We start from the raw sequence: 18,990 nt of genomic DNA, 5'->3' as shown, positions 1-18,990 counted from the left end.
TTACACTCCCAGCCATTAACATTGCTCTTATATGCAGATGTGTGCCATCCTTGTGTCAAGGATGGCATTAGGCCCTCAATTGATCCCTGGTTCTTTTGCTGAATGTATGGGTGGCCTGGACCTCTCAGCAAATATTCTGAAATCTTTTGTCATGGTCACTAGTGCTAAACCTGCCAAAGCTAAAAAGTGGTGACGTGGTTTCAGGCTTGAGTCTTGTCCCATGACAAATCTGAGGACCCACCCACAGGTAAGCCCTTTTATACCCTAAGAAAGGGGTGAGGGTGACTCAGGGGTACCTCCCAGTGAAGGGGCTAGACAGAGGGGGAGGATACTCCCATGTCCTTTGTCCAGTTTCGTGCCAGAGCATGAGCCAAGGGCTCTCAGAACTGGTTCTAGCTAGAGTATGCAAGGAGGGTCCCAAATGAGACCTTCATAGCAGTCTAATGGTGCTGGGAAGCGCCCCCACCAAGCCCAGATACACGAAGTCCTGTCTGGGAGGTGGTTACACCTCCCTGTTACAGGAAACGTATTGTTCTACCTTCCCCTGCTTGAATTTAGCAGCAGGAGGGCAGATTTGTGTCTGAGGTCGACAGCAGCACTAGTTTGCAGGAAGACCCTGGAAGGCTGTTAAAGAGAGTACTGGGGGATTCCCGGAGAAGCCCCCCCCCCCAGTGCATGAAATCATACCTCCAACACCGGTAACGGTGTTGGGGTACAATTCCAACATGTTTGATACCAAACATGCTCAGGGGCACAGCCACTATATATATTTTTTTATATAATGTGTTTATTGGCATTTTCAAAGGCATACATACAGAGTCCAGCTAGGAATGAAAATAAATATAGGCAAGTACAGAAGGAAATTAACACTTCCAGATTATATCTTGCACATATCCAACTATTAATACAAATTCGCCCACGACACAATCCGCCAGGGTGACTGGTATCAGTAGCTCTCTCCTTCATCATGCAACAGCACTCCCCCAGCAATAGGCCAGTGCGTGGTATCGGGGCCCCCAGCCGGAAGTCCCCTAATTAGGCATCCCATCATCAGCATGTTGTGTTGTGTCAGCCCGTGTCTCCGCCACCTCCCCGTCGCTATCTGTCACAGTCCGAGCGTTAGGCCCCTGTGTAGCACCTTTCTCCAGGTATAGCGCCCAGTAGTTCTTGGGTCTGTTACGGGGTGGCAGCAACTCGCTATACAGTTCGGTTTGAGTACAACAGTACAGCATGTCACGTGACCACCCAGCAAGGGTCGGGCCGGGCCTCTCATCGAGTTTAGTGCTATGCCTCTTTTTGCAACCAAGAAGGCCATGTCCACCAGTGGTCTATGTTCAGGGAGAATACCTTTAGAGTATCCCAATAAGGCCAATAGGGGTGAGGGTACTAGTGTCAGCCCAGTAACTCTATTCATTTCGCCGTAAACCGCAGCCCAGTAATCTGATATTCTTGGGCAAAGCCAAGCAAGGTGTATAAAATCGGCGTTCTGCGCTCCGCATCTTTCGCAACTAGGGTTGTCCCTAAGCCCATAGCGAAACAGCCGTGCAGGGGTGTGGTATACTCTATTCAGAAATTTAAAGTGCACCAGGCGATGTTTAGCGTTAAGCGACACCCTCTTTACATTCGCACAACAGTAACGCCAGCGATCTTCAGGAAGGTCCATAGCCAGGTCAGTCTGCCATGCCAATCGGGGCTTAGTGTAATCAGTTGTGCGCTCAGATAGCGTTATGCGATACACGTTCGTTATCAATTTGGTCGGAGACTTAGCGTTTACAACGTATTCGAAAGCCTGAACCACCTGAGGTTCAGCCATGTTCTCAATCGATTCAACGCGGAGCTGTGGAGTTTCAACTGGGCCATGAATCCACCCGTGGGCATGCGCACCCTGAGCAGCCTGATAGTATAGTTCCAGATCAGGAGCGTTCAGTCCCCCCTCCTCCTAGGGGCAAATAAGTATGTCCCATGCCACCCTGGGCTGCTTCCCAGCCCACGCCAGTCGCAGCATCAGCGAATGTAGCTGTCGAAAGAAAGCCCCTGATAGGACCATCGCACAAGTTACTACTTGTGTAACGATATATCTGTAAGAGACATTAGTTAGTATTAGATTCCTTACCTTAGAAAATCCCCAGGCGTCAGACTGGATCCGTAAACTTTTGCGTAGCAGTACCCTTGCGCGTCGGTAGGCGTCGTCTGCGGCTCCGCGTCCGTCGTCGGCGTTGTGGGCACCCTGATAACGTCGTCGGAGTACTTAGACGCCGCCCCCGCGTGCTGACGTCAATCCTTAGACACAGCTTTTCCGCGCCAGAAACGCAGAGCTATGTTAAAAACCAACACTGGTGCCATTGAAACTAGGGCCCTGAAAGGGGGGTAACCCTAACCCTAGATATCGGTTTGCAGAACAAGGAAGAAGGGTGGGTCAGTAAGGAATCTAATACTAACTAATGTCTCTTACAGATATATCGTTACACAAGTAGTAACTTGTGCATCTGAAAGAGACACGTTAGTATTAGATTCCTTACCTTAGAATAGATACCCCAGCAATACCAACCCCGGTGGTGGGTCTGCGAACCAATAATCACACCAGAAAGTCCTGGAGGACGGAACGGCCAAAGAAGCCATCCCTCCGGACTTGACTGTGCAGCGATGCCTACGTAGCTGCCTGACAGATATTCTGTAAGGGCACACCCCGGCCCAGGGCAGTGGTAGTCGCCGTGGCTTGGGTGGAATGAGCCCGTAATCCAACAGGGGGCTCCTTTCTAGCCAAGGAGTAGCATGCCTGGATACACAAGATGATCCACCGGGAGATGGTCCTCTTGTGCACCGCTTTCCCCTTCTAAGCGCCCACGTAACCACAAAGAGTTGGTCATCCACCCGGAACTGGCGTGTGCGGTCCAAGTAAAATGAGAGGGCACGTTTTGGGTCCAGATGGTGGAGCCGCTCTTCCTCTTTAGAGGGATGCGGTGGCGGGAAGAAGGTTGGCAAGGTGATAGACTGCCCGATGTGGAAGGCCGTGACAACCTTGGGCAGGAAAGATGGTTTGGTACGCAACAACACTTTGTCCGGATGGACAGAAAGGAAAGGTGGAGTACAAGAAAGGGCCTGGAGCTCACTCACTCTCCTGGCAGAGGTGATGGCAACCAGGAAAGCAGTCTTCAGAGTAAGAAGGCGGAGAGGACAGTTGTGAAGTGGCTCAAAAGGAGCGCACATCAGAAATGTAAGAACCAGGTTCAAGTCCCACTGAGGCATCACAAACGGAACAGGAGGAAATGTGTGTGTGATGCCTTTTAGAAATCTATTTACAATAGGGGACTTGAACAAAGAAGATTGATCAGGCACCCTCAGAAAGGCTGAAAGGGCAGAAAGATAGCCCTTGATAGTGCCCAGAGCAGAGCCCTGCTGGGCAAGAGAAAGAAGGAAGAGAAGAACCTCAGAGAGAGGGGCAGCAAGAGGATCCACAGCCTTTGCTGTGCACCATGCCACAAATCTGTTCCACCTGCAGGCGTATACCGACTTTGTGGAGGGACGCCTGGCTGCCAGAATGACGTTACAGACTTCAGGAGGCAAGTCAAATGGCCTCAACTGTCGCCGCTCAATCTCCAAGCATGGAGGTGGAGACTGGACAGGTTTGGGTGGAGGACCGTCCCCTACTACTGCGACAGAAGGTCCTCCTGAAGAGGCAGACGAACCGGGGGATCGACTGACATACTGAGTAGCTCTGGATACCAGTACCTTCTTGCCCAGTCCGGAGCCAAAAGGATGACTTGGGCCCGGTCGCGCTTGATCTTCTTCAGCACTCTGGGCAGAAGTGGTAGAGGCGGAAAGGCGTACAACAGACCGCAACTCCACTCACGACGAAAAGCGTCTCCGAGCGAGTGCCGCCGTGGAAATTCCAACGCGCAGAACTGATGACATTGCGCGTTCTCTTCGGTGGCGAATAGATCTAACCAAGGCTCTCCCCATTGCTGAAAGAGGCCTTGCGCCACGTCCGAGTTCAGACGCCTTTCGTGATCCATCATGCACCGACGGCTGAGCTCGTCCGCCCTGGCGTTCAGAGAACCTGCCAGGTGTTGAGCCACCAGGGTCACGCCCTGGCGTTCCAGCCATTGCCAGAGGCGCAGAGCCTCCTGGCAAAGGGTCCACGACCCCACCCCGCCCTGTTTGTTGCAGTACCACATGGCGGTGGTGTTGTCCGTGAACACCTGCACTACACTCCCCCGGACAGAGGGGAGGAATGCCTTCAGTGCTAGACGAATCGCCCGTAACTCCAACAGGTTGATGTGGAGCCAGGCCTCCGCCGGAGACCAGAGGCCTCTGATCTCCGCCTCTCCCATGTGGCCTCCCCAGCCCTGGAGGGACGCGTCCGTCACAACTACGTGCTCCGGTTGGGGAAGGGAGAGGGATCTGCCGCTGACCCAATCGCGGTCCGTGAGCCACCACTGTAGCTGTCTCGCAGTGCCCTCCGAGATCAGGACGTGGTCGGACAGATTGCCCTGATGCTGGGCCCACTGAAACTTCAGGTCCCACTGCAGAGCCCGCATCTGCCACCTGGCGTGATGCACCAGTAGGATGCAGGAGGCCATCAGCTCCAGAAGCCGCAGCGTCAACCTGACCGAGAACCGGGATAACGGCTGAAAGATGGGAATTAGAGCCTGAATATCCCGGACGCGCTGTTCGGGTGGATAAACCCGAAACCGCGCCGAGTCGAGAACCGCTCCGATGAAAAGGAGCTTCTGAGAGGGGCACAGGTGTGACTTCGGCACATTGATGGAGAACCCCAGCCGGTGCAGGAGATCTGCCGTAGTCTGGAGGTGGCTGACGACTGTCTGGGGCGAGCCCGCCTTCAACAACCAGTCGTCTAGGTAGGGGAAGACTGAAACCCCTAACCTGCGCAGATGAGCTGCGACCACCGCCATCACCTTCGTGAACACCAGTGGGGCGCTGGTAAGGCCGAAGGGGAGCACGGTATACTGAAAGTGCTCGTGGCCAACCGTGAACCGCAGGTAGCGCCGGTGGGCCGGCAGGACGGGGATGTGGAAATAAGCGTCCTGCAAGTCCAACGCTACCATCCAGTCTCCTGGGTCCAGGGCAGCTAGGACCTGAGCCAGTGTCAGCATTTTGAACTTCTCCTTCCGGAGGAAGCCGTTGACGTTCCTTAGGTCCAAGATAGGGCGTAGGCCCCCTTTGCCCTTCTTGGGTACCAGAAAGTAGTGGGAGTAGCAACCACACCCTACTTCTGGCCCAGGAACGCGCTCGATGGCCCCCTTGGCCAAGAGGGCCGTAACTTCCTCCTGCAGAAGTCGCAAATGATCCCCCGATACACGGTGGTTCTGCGGTTGCATGGCTGGAGGAGTCGCCTCGAAGGGGAGGGAGTAGCCCCTTCGGACGATCTGCAGCACCCACCTGTCCGATGTGACAGTGCGCCAGTGGAGGAGGTGATGGCGAACCCTGCCCCCCACTGGCGTCACATGGGCCTTTAAGCACGGACTAGGAGGGTTTTGAGGCGGATGCTGCGGGAGAAGGTGTGGACTGACTTCGCCGTTGACCCCTACCGCCACCACGGCGGTTTCCACGGCCGCCACCGCGTTGGGTATTGCCCTGCGGAGCGTGGCTGGCAGCACGTGTGGATACACCCCTTCCGTGGCCACAAAAGGAGTGAAAAGCAGCCGATTGCTGGCGCGGGGCCGAGAGGCCCAAGGACTTGGCCGTAGCCCTGGAATCCTTAAAGCGCTCAAGCGCATGGTCTGCTTTGTCGCCAAAGAGGCGACGGCCATCAAACGGCATGTCCATCAACGTGTTCTGGACATCTGCCGAAAAGTTGGCGGACCTCAGCCTGGCGTGGCGTCTGACCGCCACCGTCGTTGCCATCGCTCTACCTAGTGAGTCAGGTGGTATCCAGCCCACACCGGATGGAATATTTGGCTGCATCCCGGGCCTCCACAAGGGCTTGGCCGAGTTTGGCCCGTACCTCCAACGGACACTCTGGCAGCACTTCCGCAACCGTATCCCACAGAGAGTGGGTGTAACGGCCCAAGAGGCACGCGGTGTTGGAAGACCGCAGTCCCAGACTAAGGGATGAGAAGATCTTTTTACCATACTGCTCATACCTCTTGGATTCCCTGTCCGGTGGAGCCGACGGGAACGCGGTCTGGGAATTGGAAGCCTGGATGACCAGGCTCTCGGGGGTGGGATGGGTGGACAGGAAACATGGGTCGCCCGGGGCTGGGCGGTGGCGTCTGGCCACGTTCCTATCTACGGGCGAGCCCGTAGCGGGCTTGGACCAAGTGCCCAGAAGAACGTCAGTCAAGGCCTCATTAAAGGGCAGCAGAGGCTCGGCCGAGCTTGACTGCGGTTTAAGGACCTCAGTGAGGAGATTAGTCCTCACGGCCGCGACGGGGAGCTCAAGGCCCAAGGCCTTGGCAGCCCTCATCAACACCACACTGTAGGTTGCCCCCTCCTCCGAAGCCACGGTAGGAGGGGAGACAAAACCAGTGTCTGGAGAGGTGTCCAGGCCACTGGACTCCCCAAGGTCTCCTGCCCAGTCCTCATGAGACTGACACTCTCGGGTCAGAGGGTCCTCAGACCCCTCCCAATCCCCTTCATCACCCATCTCCTGATACTCAGGGTTCTCAATTAATGGGGCCTGTTCATAGAAGTGAAACTCTTCAAACGACGTCTGGAGCGACGCCCATCGGGGCCGTCCCGACGTCGGAACAGGAACGAAGGAGGAATCGGGGACTGCGCCGCCCTTGGGCGACACCTGATGGTCTGACGCCGGGGAGGTCGTAAGGTCCACCGGCGACGACCCAGATCCCGAGGAAGGTCTAGCGGGGTCCCGCGGCGCCGGGCCCAAACGGGCCTGGGGCTTTGCGGCGCCGGGCCCGAAGGCGTCGGCGGCGGCGGGGCCGAAGCACCCGACGGCGTCGGGGCCAAAGCCCTCGACCCGCTAGAGGCCCCAGACGGGTCCGCTGGGCCCGAAGGCGTCGCGGAGCCCGTCGGAGGAGAGAGATTCCTCATGGCCATGAGGCAGCGCCCGATCTCCTCCGGCGTCGCGTCTAGCCCAGGGACCGGAGGGTGTGGAGCTGGACGCGGCGCCCACGACTCCGACGGAGCCGCGTGGGTGGTGTCACCCGAGCCCCCGGCCGCATCGCGCGAGCGTCGGGGGGAGTACTAAGAGCGATGACGCCTCTTGGACTTCTTGTGCTTCTTACCTGACGACGACTTCGACCCGGAGGAGAGCGGCCTACTCTCGGAACTGTGGTGGCTCCGAGCCCGCGACCTGTCCCTCGACCTCCCGTGGGACCGGGACCTCTCGCGATGCGGGACCGACTGCCGGAGTTCGAGTCGCCTGCGGGACCGCTCCCGCCTGGCTTTCGAAGAGAGGGCCCGGCAGTCGGAGCAGGCCTTGTCGTCGTGGTCTACGCCTAGACAAGTTAGGCACAGATGGTGAGGATCCGTGACCGACATCGTGCGGTCGCAATCCTCGCAGTGCTTAAAGCCGGGCATCCCTACGGCACCGATCGGAGTCGTGAAGACTTCGAAAAATGATCAAAAAGATCCAAAAAGTTAGTCAAAAATTGACTACGGGTTACTGCTTTTTCCAGATCTGCGCTTGTTGGCGCGGAAAAAAGAAGAACTGACGTCAGCACGCGGAGGCGGCGTCTAAGTACTCCGACGACGTCATCACGGCGCCCACGACGCCGACGACGGACGCGGAGCCGCAAACGACGCCTACCGACGCGCAAGGGCACTGCTACGCAAAAGTTTCCGGATCCAGTCTGACGCCTGGGGTTATTCTAAGGTAAGGAATCTAATACTAACGTGTCTCTTTCAGATGGTATATTACTAAATAAGAACAGGAAGCGGGACAGTACCATCATTTTCAATAGTGATATACGGCCCATCAACGACAGGGGGAGATTTATCTACTTGTTCACGTCATCTTCCAACTTGGACACAGCCACCCCATAGTTCTCTCTGAGAACCACCTCCGAGTCCGTGTGCAACCAAATCCCTAAATATCGAACCGAATCATCGGTCCATAGAATGGGGTACTCTGTTTCAAATCTCTTAGTGACCGGCGTGAGTGGAAACATTATCGTCTTGCCCCAGTTCACGTGGATCCCCGACAGCGAGCTGAACACCACCACCTCTCGCAGCACAGTCGGAAGATTATCTTCAGGGTGTCTCCGATATAAAAGGGTGTAGTCCGCATATGTAGACACTATCAAATTATAGTTGGGGAATCGAATACCGCGGTGGCCATGGTATTCCCGCAGAGCGCAGGCAAGGGGCTCAGCCACTATGGCATATAGAATGGGTAAAAGGGGGCAGCCCTGTCTAGTGCCGCGGCCTATACTGAAGGGCTCAGACGTAAGGCAGCTGAAACGGACCCGGGCCAAGGGGGAGGCGTAGAGCGTATTTAACAGCTGGAGAAACAGGTGTCCTACCCCCATGCGGCGCAGTACTTGCCGAAGGAAGGACCACTCGACAGAATCGAAGGCCTTCTCCATATCTAAAAAGACCGCCACAGCAGGGACATCTTGGCGCGTGTGTTGGAACGCCGCAAATACAGTCCTCAGGTTACAGGTGAGGTTGCGGTGAGAAACAAATCCCGCCTGCTCAGGGGCAACGAGTGTAGGGACCAATGGGCTAAGACGATTGGTGATAATTTTCGCGAAGATCTTCGCGTCGACGCTTGGCAGCGAGAGAGGCCGGTACGAGGCACAGTCCTCCGGAAATTTCCCGGGCTTAAGAATAGCCACTATAATCGCCTCACGCATCGTGGGGGGCATCTCCCCAGCCTCCGCCATCTGCTCCACCAACGTTAACAGCCGTGGGATCAATAATTCAGCATACGTTTTGTAGAATGACACAGTTAGGCCATCACTACCCGGCGCACTGCCCGCTCGCATGGATGATAGCGCCCAAACGACTTCTTCCCTCTCAAACGGCCTGCCCAAAAACTCGTGATGCGTGTTAGTCAGCCATAGGAGTTGGATATGCGTAAGGTAGTCCATAATCCTATCCTCCGCAGCTGGGCCTCTGGAGGCATACAGTGATGCATAAAATTCCCTAAAACGATCCGCGATCATCTCTTCAGGAAGAAGCTCCCCAGTCTGAGGGGTGCGCAGTGTAGGCGTCGTGCTTTGCCTGCCCTGTTTCGCCATCCATGCCAACACCGCCCCGGGCGCTACCCCTCCCCGTACGATCAACCAATTGAGTACTTTCCCAAGTGTTTCACCTCGGAGTCTGCCTCCTCGCGATATTCTCGAATCGTTTGAGCTAAGTCCTGGAGAACCTCTGCACTAGAATCATGCAAACGACGCGCCTCAATGTCCCTGAGCCTATTCTCGAGCAATGCCAACCGGCCCCTGATCGACTTAAGAACACCCGCCTGCTTGGCAATGGCAACTCCACATATGTATGCCTTGAAGGCCTCCCACACGGTCAAAAAGGAGTCCACTGAACCTACATTCTTGTCGAAGAACTCCTCAGCGGCAACAGCCAGCTCCTCTCGGAAGGCGTCATCTAGCAGTGCGTAAGGGGGGAAACGCCAAGAAAAAGGAGGACGCTGCACCAGAGCTCCGAGAGTGACCAATACTGAGGAATGGTCCGAATAGGTACGTGGTAACGTCATGCACGCCTGAACTTGAGCCAGAATGTGTGGGGTGGTCAACCAATAATCAATACGGGTATGGATATCATGTGGGGCTGAATAGTGTGTGTATCCCCCTCGTGCCTGGTGTCTAGTCCTCCATACGTCTTGCAATCCCAGACGTAACATTTCCGTCTCCAAGACCCTAGAAGCAGCCGAAGGGCGTCTATCAGGGCCATCCGACCTGTCAAGAGCGGGCTGCCGTACCATATTAAAATCGCCTCCCTACAGCACGTGTTCCCCACAGAGGTCGCGCACCTTTGAGGCTAGCGTCAGATAGAATGTGAGGCAATCAAAGTTAGGGCCAAAAGTGTTGACTATGTGTAAGGTCATTCCCTTTCCAGTACATTTCGTGATGACATAGCGTCCCTCCCCGTTAGTAGCGATCGGGGTCAGTGTCAGTGAGGCCTTAGGGTTCACCCAGGTCAAAACTCCCCTGGCATGTGAGGTAAATCCAGAAGCGTGTGTGTTGTTATGAAAACCTCGATATCTCAATGTAGGGCTGTCAGGGAGTAAGTGGGTCTCCTGTAGGAGCGCTATGTCTATTGCATGTCGTGAAAGGTATTGAAGCACCCGTCTAACTTTTCGGTGGTCATTCAGGCCCCTGACATTCCAGGTCAGCAGCGTAATCGTGTCAGTGTAGTGAGTCTGCTGTGTCATAACAGGGAGTGACGTGCGTGCAAGCGGGGAGATGTCTCCGTCCACACCTGTACCAATCATGTCAGTCGTAGCCTGTTCATGCCTCTAAAACACTTATGCAAACTAAGAAGAGAGAAACAGTCCCCTCCTGCCATATTGCACACTAAAACCATGCCATGAACCCCCCCCCCCTCCCGATCCTCCCACGCCTGCCCATCCCCAACTCGGCCGCAACCTCCCCCCCAGCCACCCTGAACCCCTCAACAAACCCCCTCATGACTCCTGGACCCCCCTCCTCCCTCCCGCCACTCCCCGTCCCAGCAACCTAAGGACCGAAACAAAGGTTAAAGAAAAAAGCAGAGAGGTCTCCACAGAGGAAGACCGCTCGTGTGGGGGTGTGCAACACGTCGGGGCATAGGTAGGACGCTATTCACAGGGATATAGCAATTCCACATAAAATGACCGACTGCTTTAACACAACCCCCCCGCCTCCATAACAAATATAAGGTGATAGCAGATGTACGCTAGCGATTTGACGATTATCCATAGAGAGTAGATATCATCAATGTGCTGTGGCTAACCAAGTCGCTCTCCCCCTGTCCGCTCTCCCAGAGTTCAATACAGTCTTACAACGACTAGCCTCGTGCATTAATCTTAGTCTTTAAATCACAGTAATCGAACATTCTCACGGTCTGGAACGGCAAATAACACTTCCCCAATATCTCGCTCAGCAGTCTTCATGCTCCCCCCACCCGCCCCATCCAATCCCATCTGCCATGCACATCCACAGGACTCGAGCAGTACAGTGACAGAGATAAGCATGGACCGCTATAAGTCATAGTCCAGATTAACAACACCAATAGCAAAGTCTCGAAATCATACCGCACCAGTGCATCACATCCTAGAGTAACAGGAGTCTTCTTCCCTCCAAGGGTGATAGCGTCTGCACCGTCCTCTGGCTGCTCTGACCGTGGTGTTTGTCGCGTATCCTTGCGCCATTCCTTAAGGGCTTTCTGGAGCGCTTTCGGGTCGGTGAATATCAAATACTTCCCTTGACGATTGACACGGAGCTTGGCGGGGTACAGCATCGCGTAGTCTGCTCCCATGTCCCTGAGTTGGCGTTTCATCGGCACAAACTGCCGTACCCTCTTCGTGAAATCTGGGAAGAGAGACAGTGTGGAACCCTCCTAGGACAGCGGCTGTCTATCTCTCACGAGCCGGAGTGCCGTGTCACGGTCTCTGTAGTTTAGTAATTTTGCTATAACTGGGCGCGGGGGGAGCCCCGGGTTTTGGTCTCGGGTCCAGGGAGCGGTGTGCTCTCTCTATTACAAACATCCCCGAAAACACCGTCTCCCCCAGTAGCTTCTTCAGGAGTGACTCAACAAACAGCTCCATGTTCCCGGTCTGCGTACTCTCCGGCAGGCCAATAATGCGTATATTGCACCTACGAGACCTCGCCTCCAAATCTTCGGCCTTGTCCTGCAGGATTTGTATCACCTTGCCAAGTTGCTTATGCTCCGAGTGCAGGGTGGTCTGCGCTTCTTCCACTTGTTATGCGGCGTTCGGACATGTCCAGGCGTTCTGCGTGTTTATCCAATCGCTCCGCCATCCGGTCCATGCGATATGTTTGGGCATCCATCTTTGTACCCAGGGAGGTGATCCCACCCTGTAGGTTCTTTTCCATGGCCATCAAAATGCTGCGAATGTCACGTTCCGCCGTGTCTTTGTCTGCAGCTATCTCCTCGCCATTGTTCTCCGCCTCTGTGGGGGGCTCTACGAACTTAGATTTTTTTATTTTCAAAAGTCAATTTGTGCTGGGATTCAGAAAGGGGGTTCAAATATCATGATAACAAATAACACTAAAAGAACTTTACCCAATGCTATTGCCTCTCAATTTTAGTGAAGCTCGGCCCATGTAAGTCCCTAGCAGAACCCCCTTTTGAATTCAGTGCTCGTAATAGGCACGCCCTTTATATGACTTCTCGAATGGAGATTTAGCAGTGCTAGAATTTACAACCCCCTCATTGTGTACACATTGTTGTCGGTTTGTCTCCTTTCTTTTTTCTATTGTAGGAATTGAGAGAGAGTTAGAAATAAAGTGTTTTCAGAAAAAAGACACTTATGAATACTGCACAAGTTGTGTAAGTAATTCTATGTTTGTTTGTCCTGACGAATGCTCTACAGACCCGGCTGGGCGTTAAGGAGCAGAAACATGTTGACAGAAGTTATTAAGTGGTATAATTGGACCCAGTAACTTGATCCATATATTATACCCACCATCAACTTTTTAACAACAGAGCCCCACCTTTTTATATTAAAGTTGAGCTTGGAGAGACTCTGTTTATTAAGCTTTCATATTTTTTCTTCACCTCTTTCTCTGGGGGTGCCCCTCATTCTCTGGACACTGCTACCAAAACCAGAGGTTGCCTCTGGATGAGGCTGGCATATAGCACAACTGGACACCCAATGATAATGCCAACAACGCTAATGTGGGGCGGAAAATAGATATACACCGCAGTCTTAAAAACATTACGTTTATGAGGGTGATCCATTCTAACCAATGGTTATGAAGCTACAAGTGTCCATTCATCTATATGATTATTGGAATATTGAAACGGGGAACTGAATGGACAGCAATCCCTCCTCCCTACCAGTTGATTATTAAATTTGTATTGTGCCATCAAGCAGCAACAGAGAGCAATTTTGGGGATCTTTTTCTGGGCCAGTCTGGCACCTGTAGGGTCATTCTTATGGTAAGAAAACTACAGGAAGATATATCCATCAGTATTCAACGTCTCCAGTGGGGAATCAACCGTATATTTGTTAACCATGGCTGCATAGATGTAAGCACAGAATTATGGAGGATTCCCTGACGAGGTCAACCTTCATAACTAAATCTGGAAAGCAAATGGAAAATATTCATGATAAAGCAGCTAAGCTCAAGACACCATAAGTAGCTTTTGCCTGAGAGAGTAATCTATAATTTGACGACTCACATAGGTAAAGAGACCACTAGACTGAAATGTACATGAATTGATTAACAGAAAAACAAAGGGAGAGAGTGTCTTAATTTCAACAGGGCAATGTTCCCCTGAAATGACACTCACCTACAGAATATAAATTAACTTCTAAAAATAAAATCCATTATGCCTACGCTTTTTTATGAGGATGACAAAAGTGGAAGAGAGAGTGTAGGACAGTAGTATCTGCTTTCATGGTTACCCCCACCTTTTGCTGGTATCACTCTGTTTTACTAGTCTGTCTGGGATACTGCTGATCTGGACTCCAGTTACTGTGCTTTCTCCCTAAATTGGACTATGGTAAGTACTTTGGTACCTTCCTAATCGGCTACTGGTGTACCCAGGGCATAGGTCAATCAATAAGGGGTTTATCAATCAATTATTAGGGGTTTATATAGCACGCTACTCACCAGAGAGGGTCTCAAGGCGCTGGGCGGAGGGCAAGTCCGGATTAGTCGAAGAGCAAGGTCTTGATGTCTTTCCTTAAGGTGTGCAGGGTTGGGGAGCGTCTGATGTTCACGGGGAGCTTGTTCCAATTCTTGGCAACGATGTAGGAGCAGGCTCTCCCGCCTGCTCAGTTTCTGCAGATGCGAGAGACCTCTGCCAGGGCGAGGTCGGCGGAGCGGAGTTTCCTCTTGGGCAAATGGAATGATACTCTCTTGTTGAGGTATTTGGGTCCAATGTTGTAGAGAAATTTGTAGGAGTGGGTGAGGAGTTTGAAGGTGCCCCTTTTCTCGACAGGGAGCCAGTGGAGGTGTCGCAGGTGTTGGGTCATGTGTTCGTGATGCAGCGTTCCGAGGACGAGTCTGGCCACGGCGATCTGGATGGTCTGGAGTCTGTCTAGTAGAGATCTGTTGATGCCGGCATACAATGCGTTGCAGTAGTCCAGTCTCCTGGTTATGAGTGTGCGGGTGACGGTCTTTCTGCAGTCGGGGGGATCCACTTGAAGGTTTTGCGGAGGATGCGCAAGCAGTTGAAGCTCGTGAAGGTGACGGCATTGATTTGGAAGTTCATGGAGAGAGAGGAGTCGAGGATGATGTCGAGGTTGCCTGCATGGTCTGTGGGAGGGTTCCCAAGGACGGAGCGCCACCAGGTGTTGTCCCAGGTGGAGTTGCTGGGTCCAAGGATGAGGACCTCGGGTCTAAGCCTCTAGGCTGCTCACCACAGCTATCACTTCGAGAGCTTTCTAAGCTTGTATAAGACTACTAAAATCACCATACGGGTTGTCTGGATTAGTTCAGGGTGCTTTACCTAAATTAGTGTGCACCACATACTAAGCCAGCCTCCTACAGTTCTATTTATTTATACCAATATATACTGTTACTCACTGCCACACAGCATTTAGATTAATACAGGAAAAAGCTATCTGGGTGTGTCAGGTTTTCAGGGCACTACCTGAGGTAAAGTGCACTACATGCAGAGTGAAAAGAAAAAGGAGTATTAATACAAATGTTCAGATTGTAGATGAACGAGTGGTGGGAACATAAATAACTAGAGACGAATGATGGAACGAATATAAATCATCCAAACTGATTATAAGATTTAGAAATAAGACTATAAATCGCAAGACTAAAGACACTTGATGGGTAGAAATATATCTCACCGAAACAAAGATGAATGAGGGGTAGGAAGAAAAAATAAAGGCTGGGGAAAATGTAGATCAGAGGATTTAAAAAAAACCTGTTTCAATGACTATGCCTTTAAGTGTTCATTAATCAATAATATCCATAAGCTGTAGTACTAGTATTATGGCGTAGCTTTTAACATGTTTTGCATGTTTCCTTTTCTGGCTCATTGAAAACAATGTTCTGATGCATTTAAATTCTATGTTGCTTTGTTTATTCAACTGATCCACCAGTTTACAGTGAAACAATAACAAGCCTGGCATGTGCAATAAAAACATACCTTTGCCCGGAACAGCGCAATATTCTGGTCAGTGATACGTAGTTCCCTTCCACAGTTCCCTTGCTTATGGTAGGCACTGATTTTCTGCAAGCCACATACAGGGCACACACAAGCCAATGAAGAGCATCCCCCTACAAAAAGAAACAGGCAAACAGGCTTGATCAGTTGGAAAAATTATTTGTCACAGAAGGCACAAGCATGATTGGTATTTACATATCAATCAATCAATGTACTAGTAAAGCGCGCTACTCACCTGTGAGGGTCTCAAGGCGCTGAGGGGAGGGGGGGGGGTGCCGCTACTGCTCGAAGATCCAGGTCTTGAGGAGTTTTCTAAAGGCGAGTAGGTCTTGGGTCTGCTGTAGGTGGGTAGGGAGGCGGTTCCAGTTCTTGGCGGCGAGGTAGGTGAAGGATCTGCCACCGGAGGTCGTTCGTTGGATGCGGGGGACGGGCGGAGCGGAGCTTGCGGGTGGGGGTGTGGAAGCTGAGCCTGCTATTCAGGTAGGCTGGTCCGGCGTTGTTGAGTGCTTTGTGTGCGTGGGTGAGGAGCTTGAAGGTGATCCTCTTGTCGACGGGGAGCCAGTGTAGGTCTTCCAGGAGGAGGGTGATGTGGCTGCGGCGGGAGGCGTTGACGATCAGTCGGGCGGAGGCGTTTTGGATGCGTTGAAGTCGTCGTAGGTGTTTGGCTGGGATTCCTGCGTAGAGTGCGTTGCCGTAGTTCAGTCTGCTGCTGACGAGGGCCTGTGTCACCGTTCTTCTGGTTTCGGTCGGGATCCACTTGTAGATCCTGTGGAGGGTGTTGTAGCAGGAGGAGGAGACGGCGTTGACCTGTTTAGACATGGAGAGGGAGGAGTTGAGGATGAATCCTAGGTTGCGTGCATGGTCGGTGGGTTTCGGTGCTGTTCCCAGTGTTGTAGACCACCAGGAGTCGTCCCAGGCTGAAGGGGTGGGTCCGAGGATGAGGACCTTCGTTTTGTCCGAGTTCCGTTTCAGTCGGCTGTTCCTCATCCAGTCCGCGACGGCCTTCATTCCCTCGTGGAGGTTGGTTTTGGCGGTGTGTGGGTCCTTGGTGAGGGAGAGGATGAGCTGGGTGTCGTCGGCGTAGGAGATGATGTTGATGTTTTGATGGCGGGCCACTTGTGCGACGGGGGCCATGTAGACATTGAACAGCATTGGGCTGAGGGATGAGCCCTGGGGGACACCGCAGATGATGTCGGTGGCTTCGGATCGGAAGGGTGGCAGGCGGACGCTCTGGGTTCTGCCGGAGAGGAAGGACGTGGTCCAGTCAAGGGCCTTCTCTTGGATTCCGGCTTCTATGAGGCATGTTTTAGGGTGCGGTGGCAGACCGTGTCGAAGGCAGCCGACAGGTTCAGGAGGATGAGGGCTGATGTTTCGCCGTTGTCTAGTTGGCACCTGATGTCGTCTATGGCGGCGATGAGGGCTGTTTCGGTGCTGTGGTTTCGTCTGAATCCGGACTGGGACGGGTCCAAAGTGCTGTTGTCTTCCAGGTAGCGGGCCAGTTGAGTGTTGGTGATTTTCTCAATGACCTTCACCGGGAACGGTAGCAGGGAGATGGGCCGGAAATTATTGAGGTCCTTGGGGTCTGCCTTGGGCTTCTTGAGGAGGGTATTGATTTTGGCATGCTTCCAGCTTTCCAAGTCAAGTCAAGTCAAGTCAAAAAGTGCTTTATTCGAGTAATTACTCATAAAAGCATAACATACACAGTTATTTACAAAGTTAAGATAGGATTAAATTTACATACAATAACATTTACAAAGCACTGATTGATCCATAGAAATATGTTCAGATAAAAAGATTCTCACAGTAAGATAAAATATTTTAGAAAAAAGAGATTTAGTTAATTCATTAAAAAAAAAAATTACAATTCAGAAAAGCTGCAATATAATTTTCCATGGTACAAAGATTACATACAGAGAATAGTCAGTAAACTAGCAGTCTCTATAAAACTACCAAGTTTCTCATTTAGACTAAAGACGATAAAAGCAGGGTAATAAAAGCCAGTTTTACAAACAGAGAATAATTAAGTGACTAGCAATCCCTGTGATGGTATCAATTTCGTGGGAACAAGCGCTACATACAGAGAATAGTTAATTAACTAGCAGTCCCTGTATAATTACCAAAATCATTAGTAATCTAAAAATCAATAAGGACAATTTCATAGAAATAGATTTTTCAAACAGAGAATAGTCAATTAACTAGCAGTCTCTGCCGTATCACCCAAGCCCAAGAAATATATTTTGCTGTGGCTATCATTATCCATATAAGTGGGCTTGAGCAGATAATGCGCAATGCAACAGAACTGCAAGTAGTTCCAAGATTCCTACACATAGGTGCTAACCAGGCACGCCTTGGGGCGCAGTATGCTTTGCAGGAAAACAAAAAATGACCAAGAGTTTCCTTCCCAGTTCCACATGAGGGGCAGATGTCACACCCCCCAGAGCCCCATTTGGCTGTCAATGATCTTAAGGGAAGGGCTCCAGCTCTTAATTGGAATAGGAGCTTCCTGTCACCCGGTTTAGGGATAATATCCCAATATAACTTCAAAACCGGGTACATTTTTACCTCAAGGAAACCCGCAGACATAGACCCATTACTAACATTACACAGGCTCCTGCTCGCAACATATTCCCCAAAAATATTTTTAAGAACAGTCTTAGAGGGAAATAATGCACCTAGAGGGTCAAGCCATAAAGGACTTAACCCAAGCTCGAACAATGTAGCCTTTAGTAAATTGAGCCCGCTGATTTTGTGAAAGCAGTCCGCTTTGATGACATCGATAAAGCCTTCGGCATAATGCGCGAGCTCAGGGGTGGTCCAGAGTCTACGCCAATATAAGATTGGTCGTAATCTGGCTATGTCCTTGATTTGTTTCCTACCAAGCTCATATCTTAATGGTAGAAGTGGGGTACTTTTCGGGGTACCAGTGAGTAGCCTTAGAAATTTGTTCTCTGACCCTTGTAACGAGTTCAAATTTTCAAAGCCCCACATCTCAGCTGCATATAGTGCAGACCCTATAGCCTTAGCTTCATATACCAGCAAGGCTGGCTTAACGGGTTTGGTCAAAGACCTCCTATGTTCCAAATTAATGGCACCCGATATTTGCTTATGTCGCAGGGTAGCAATATTTATATGCTGACTCCACCTACTATTGTCTGCAATAAGAATTCCCAAGTATGTGAATGAGTTTACCACCTCAAGGGGTCGCCCACTCATTAGAATCTTAGATTTAAAGCTACGATGAGGCTTAAAGGTCATGAGCTTAGTTTTAGTGGCATTCACCTCCAAACCATGGTCCCCGCAAAAGGACTCAAAAATGGTCAAGGCACGTTGTAAACCACTAGGCGTTTTGGACAAGATTAACGTATCGTCCGCAAACATTAGTATGGGGATTTTTAAACCTGAGAGAGATGGAGCGTCTACTTGAGCTGCTACCATAGGTGGGACAACACCATTTATGTATAAAGTAAACAGGGTTGGAGCCATTGAACATCCCTGTCGCACCCCTCTTTCTACAGGAAATTCCTCTGTGACCTTATCGTGGCCGCCCCACTGTATTTTAGCAAAAGTAGACTCATGCAGTCGCATTACCATAGTCAGTAGATCCTCAGGGACCCCCAGACAATGTAAAACTTGCCACAATTTTGCCCGAGGCACCAGGTCGAAGGCAGCCCTCAAGTCGACAAATGTCGCATAAAGGCTGCCTCCTGCCAGGACCACGGTCTTCCATTGGAGCAATTGGAAACGAAAGACTTG

General features: G+C 51.7%; 1 protein-coding gene across 1 annotated transcript in view; it reads right to left on the bottom strand.

The window, feature by feature from the left end:
• RBL2 (RB transcriptional corepressor like 2) overlaps positions 1–18,990 on the bottom strand; it is an 817,437-nt gene that overhangs the window by 773,836 nt on the left and 24,611 nt on the right. Inside the window, exon 2 of the mRNA XM_078670248.1 lies at positions 15,220–15,350. Coding sequence (XP_078526374.1) covers positions 15,220–15,350 — 131 coding nt within the window. The remainder of the gene's footprint in view (positions 1–15,219; positions 15,351–18,990) is intronic.

This window comes from Lissotriton helveticus, chromosome 12 (assembly GCF_964261635.1).
Source record: "Lissotriton helveticus chromosome 12, aLisHel1.1, whole genome shotgun sequence".
NCBI lineage: Eukaryota > Metazoa > Chordata > Amphibia > Caudata > Salamandridae > Lissotriton > Lissotriton helveticus.
Note: the sequence above shows the minus strand (reverse complement) of the source record. Positions and strands in the feature narration are given on the sequence as shown.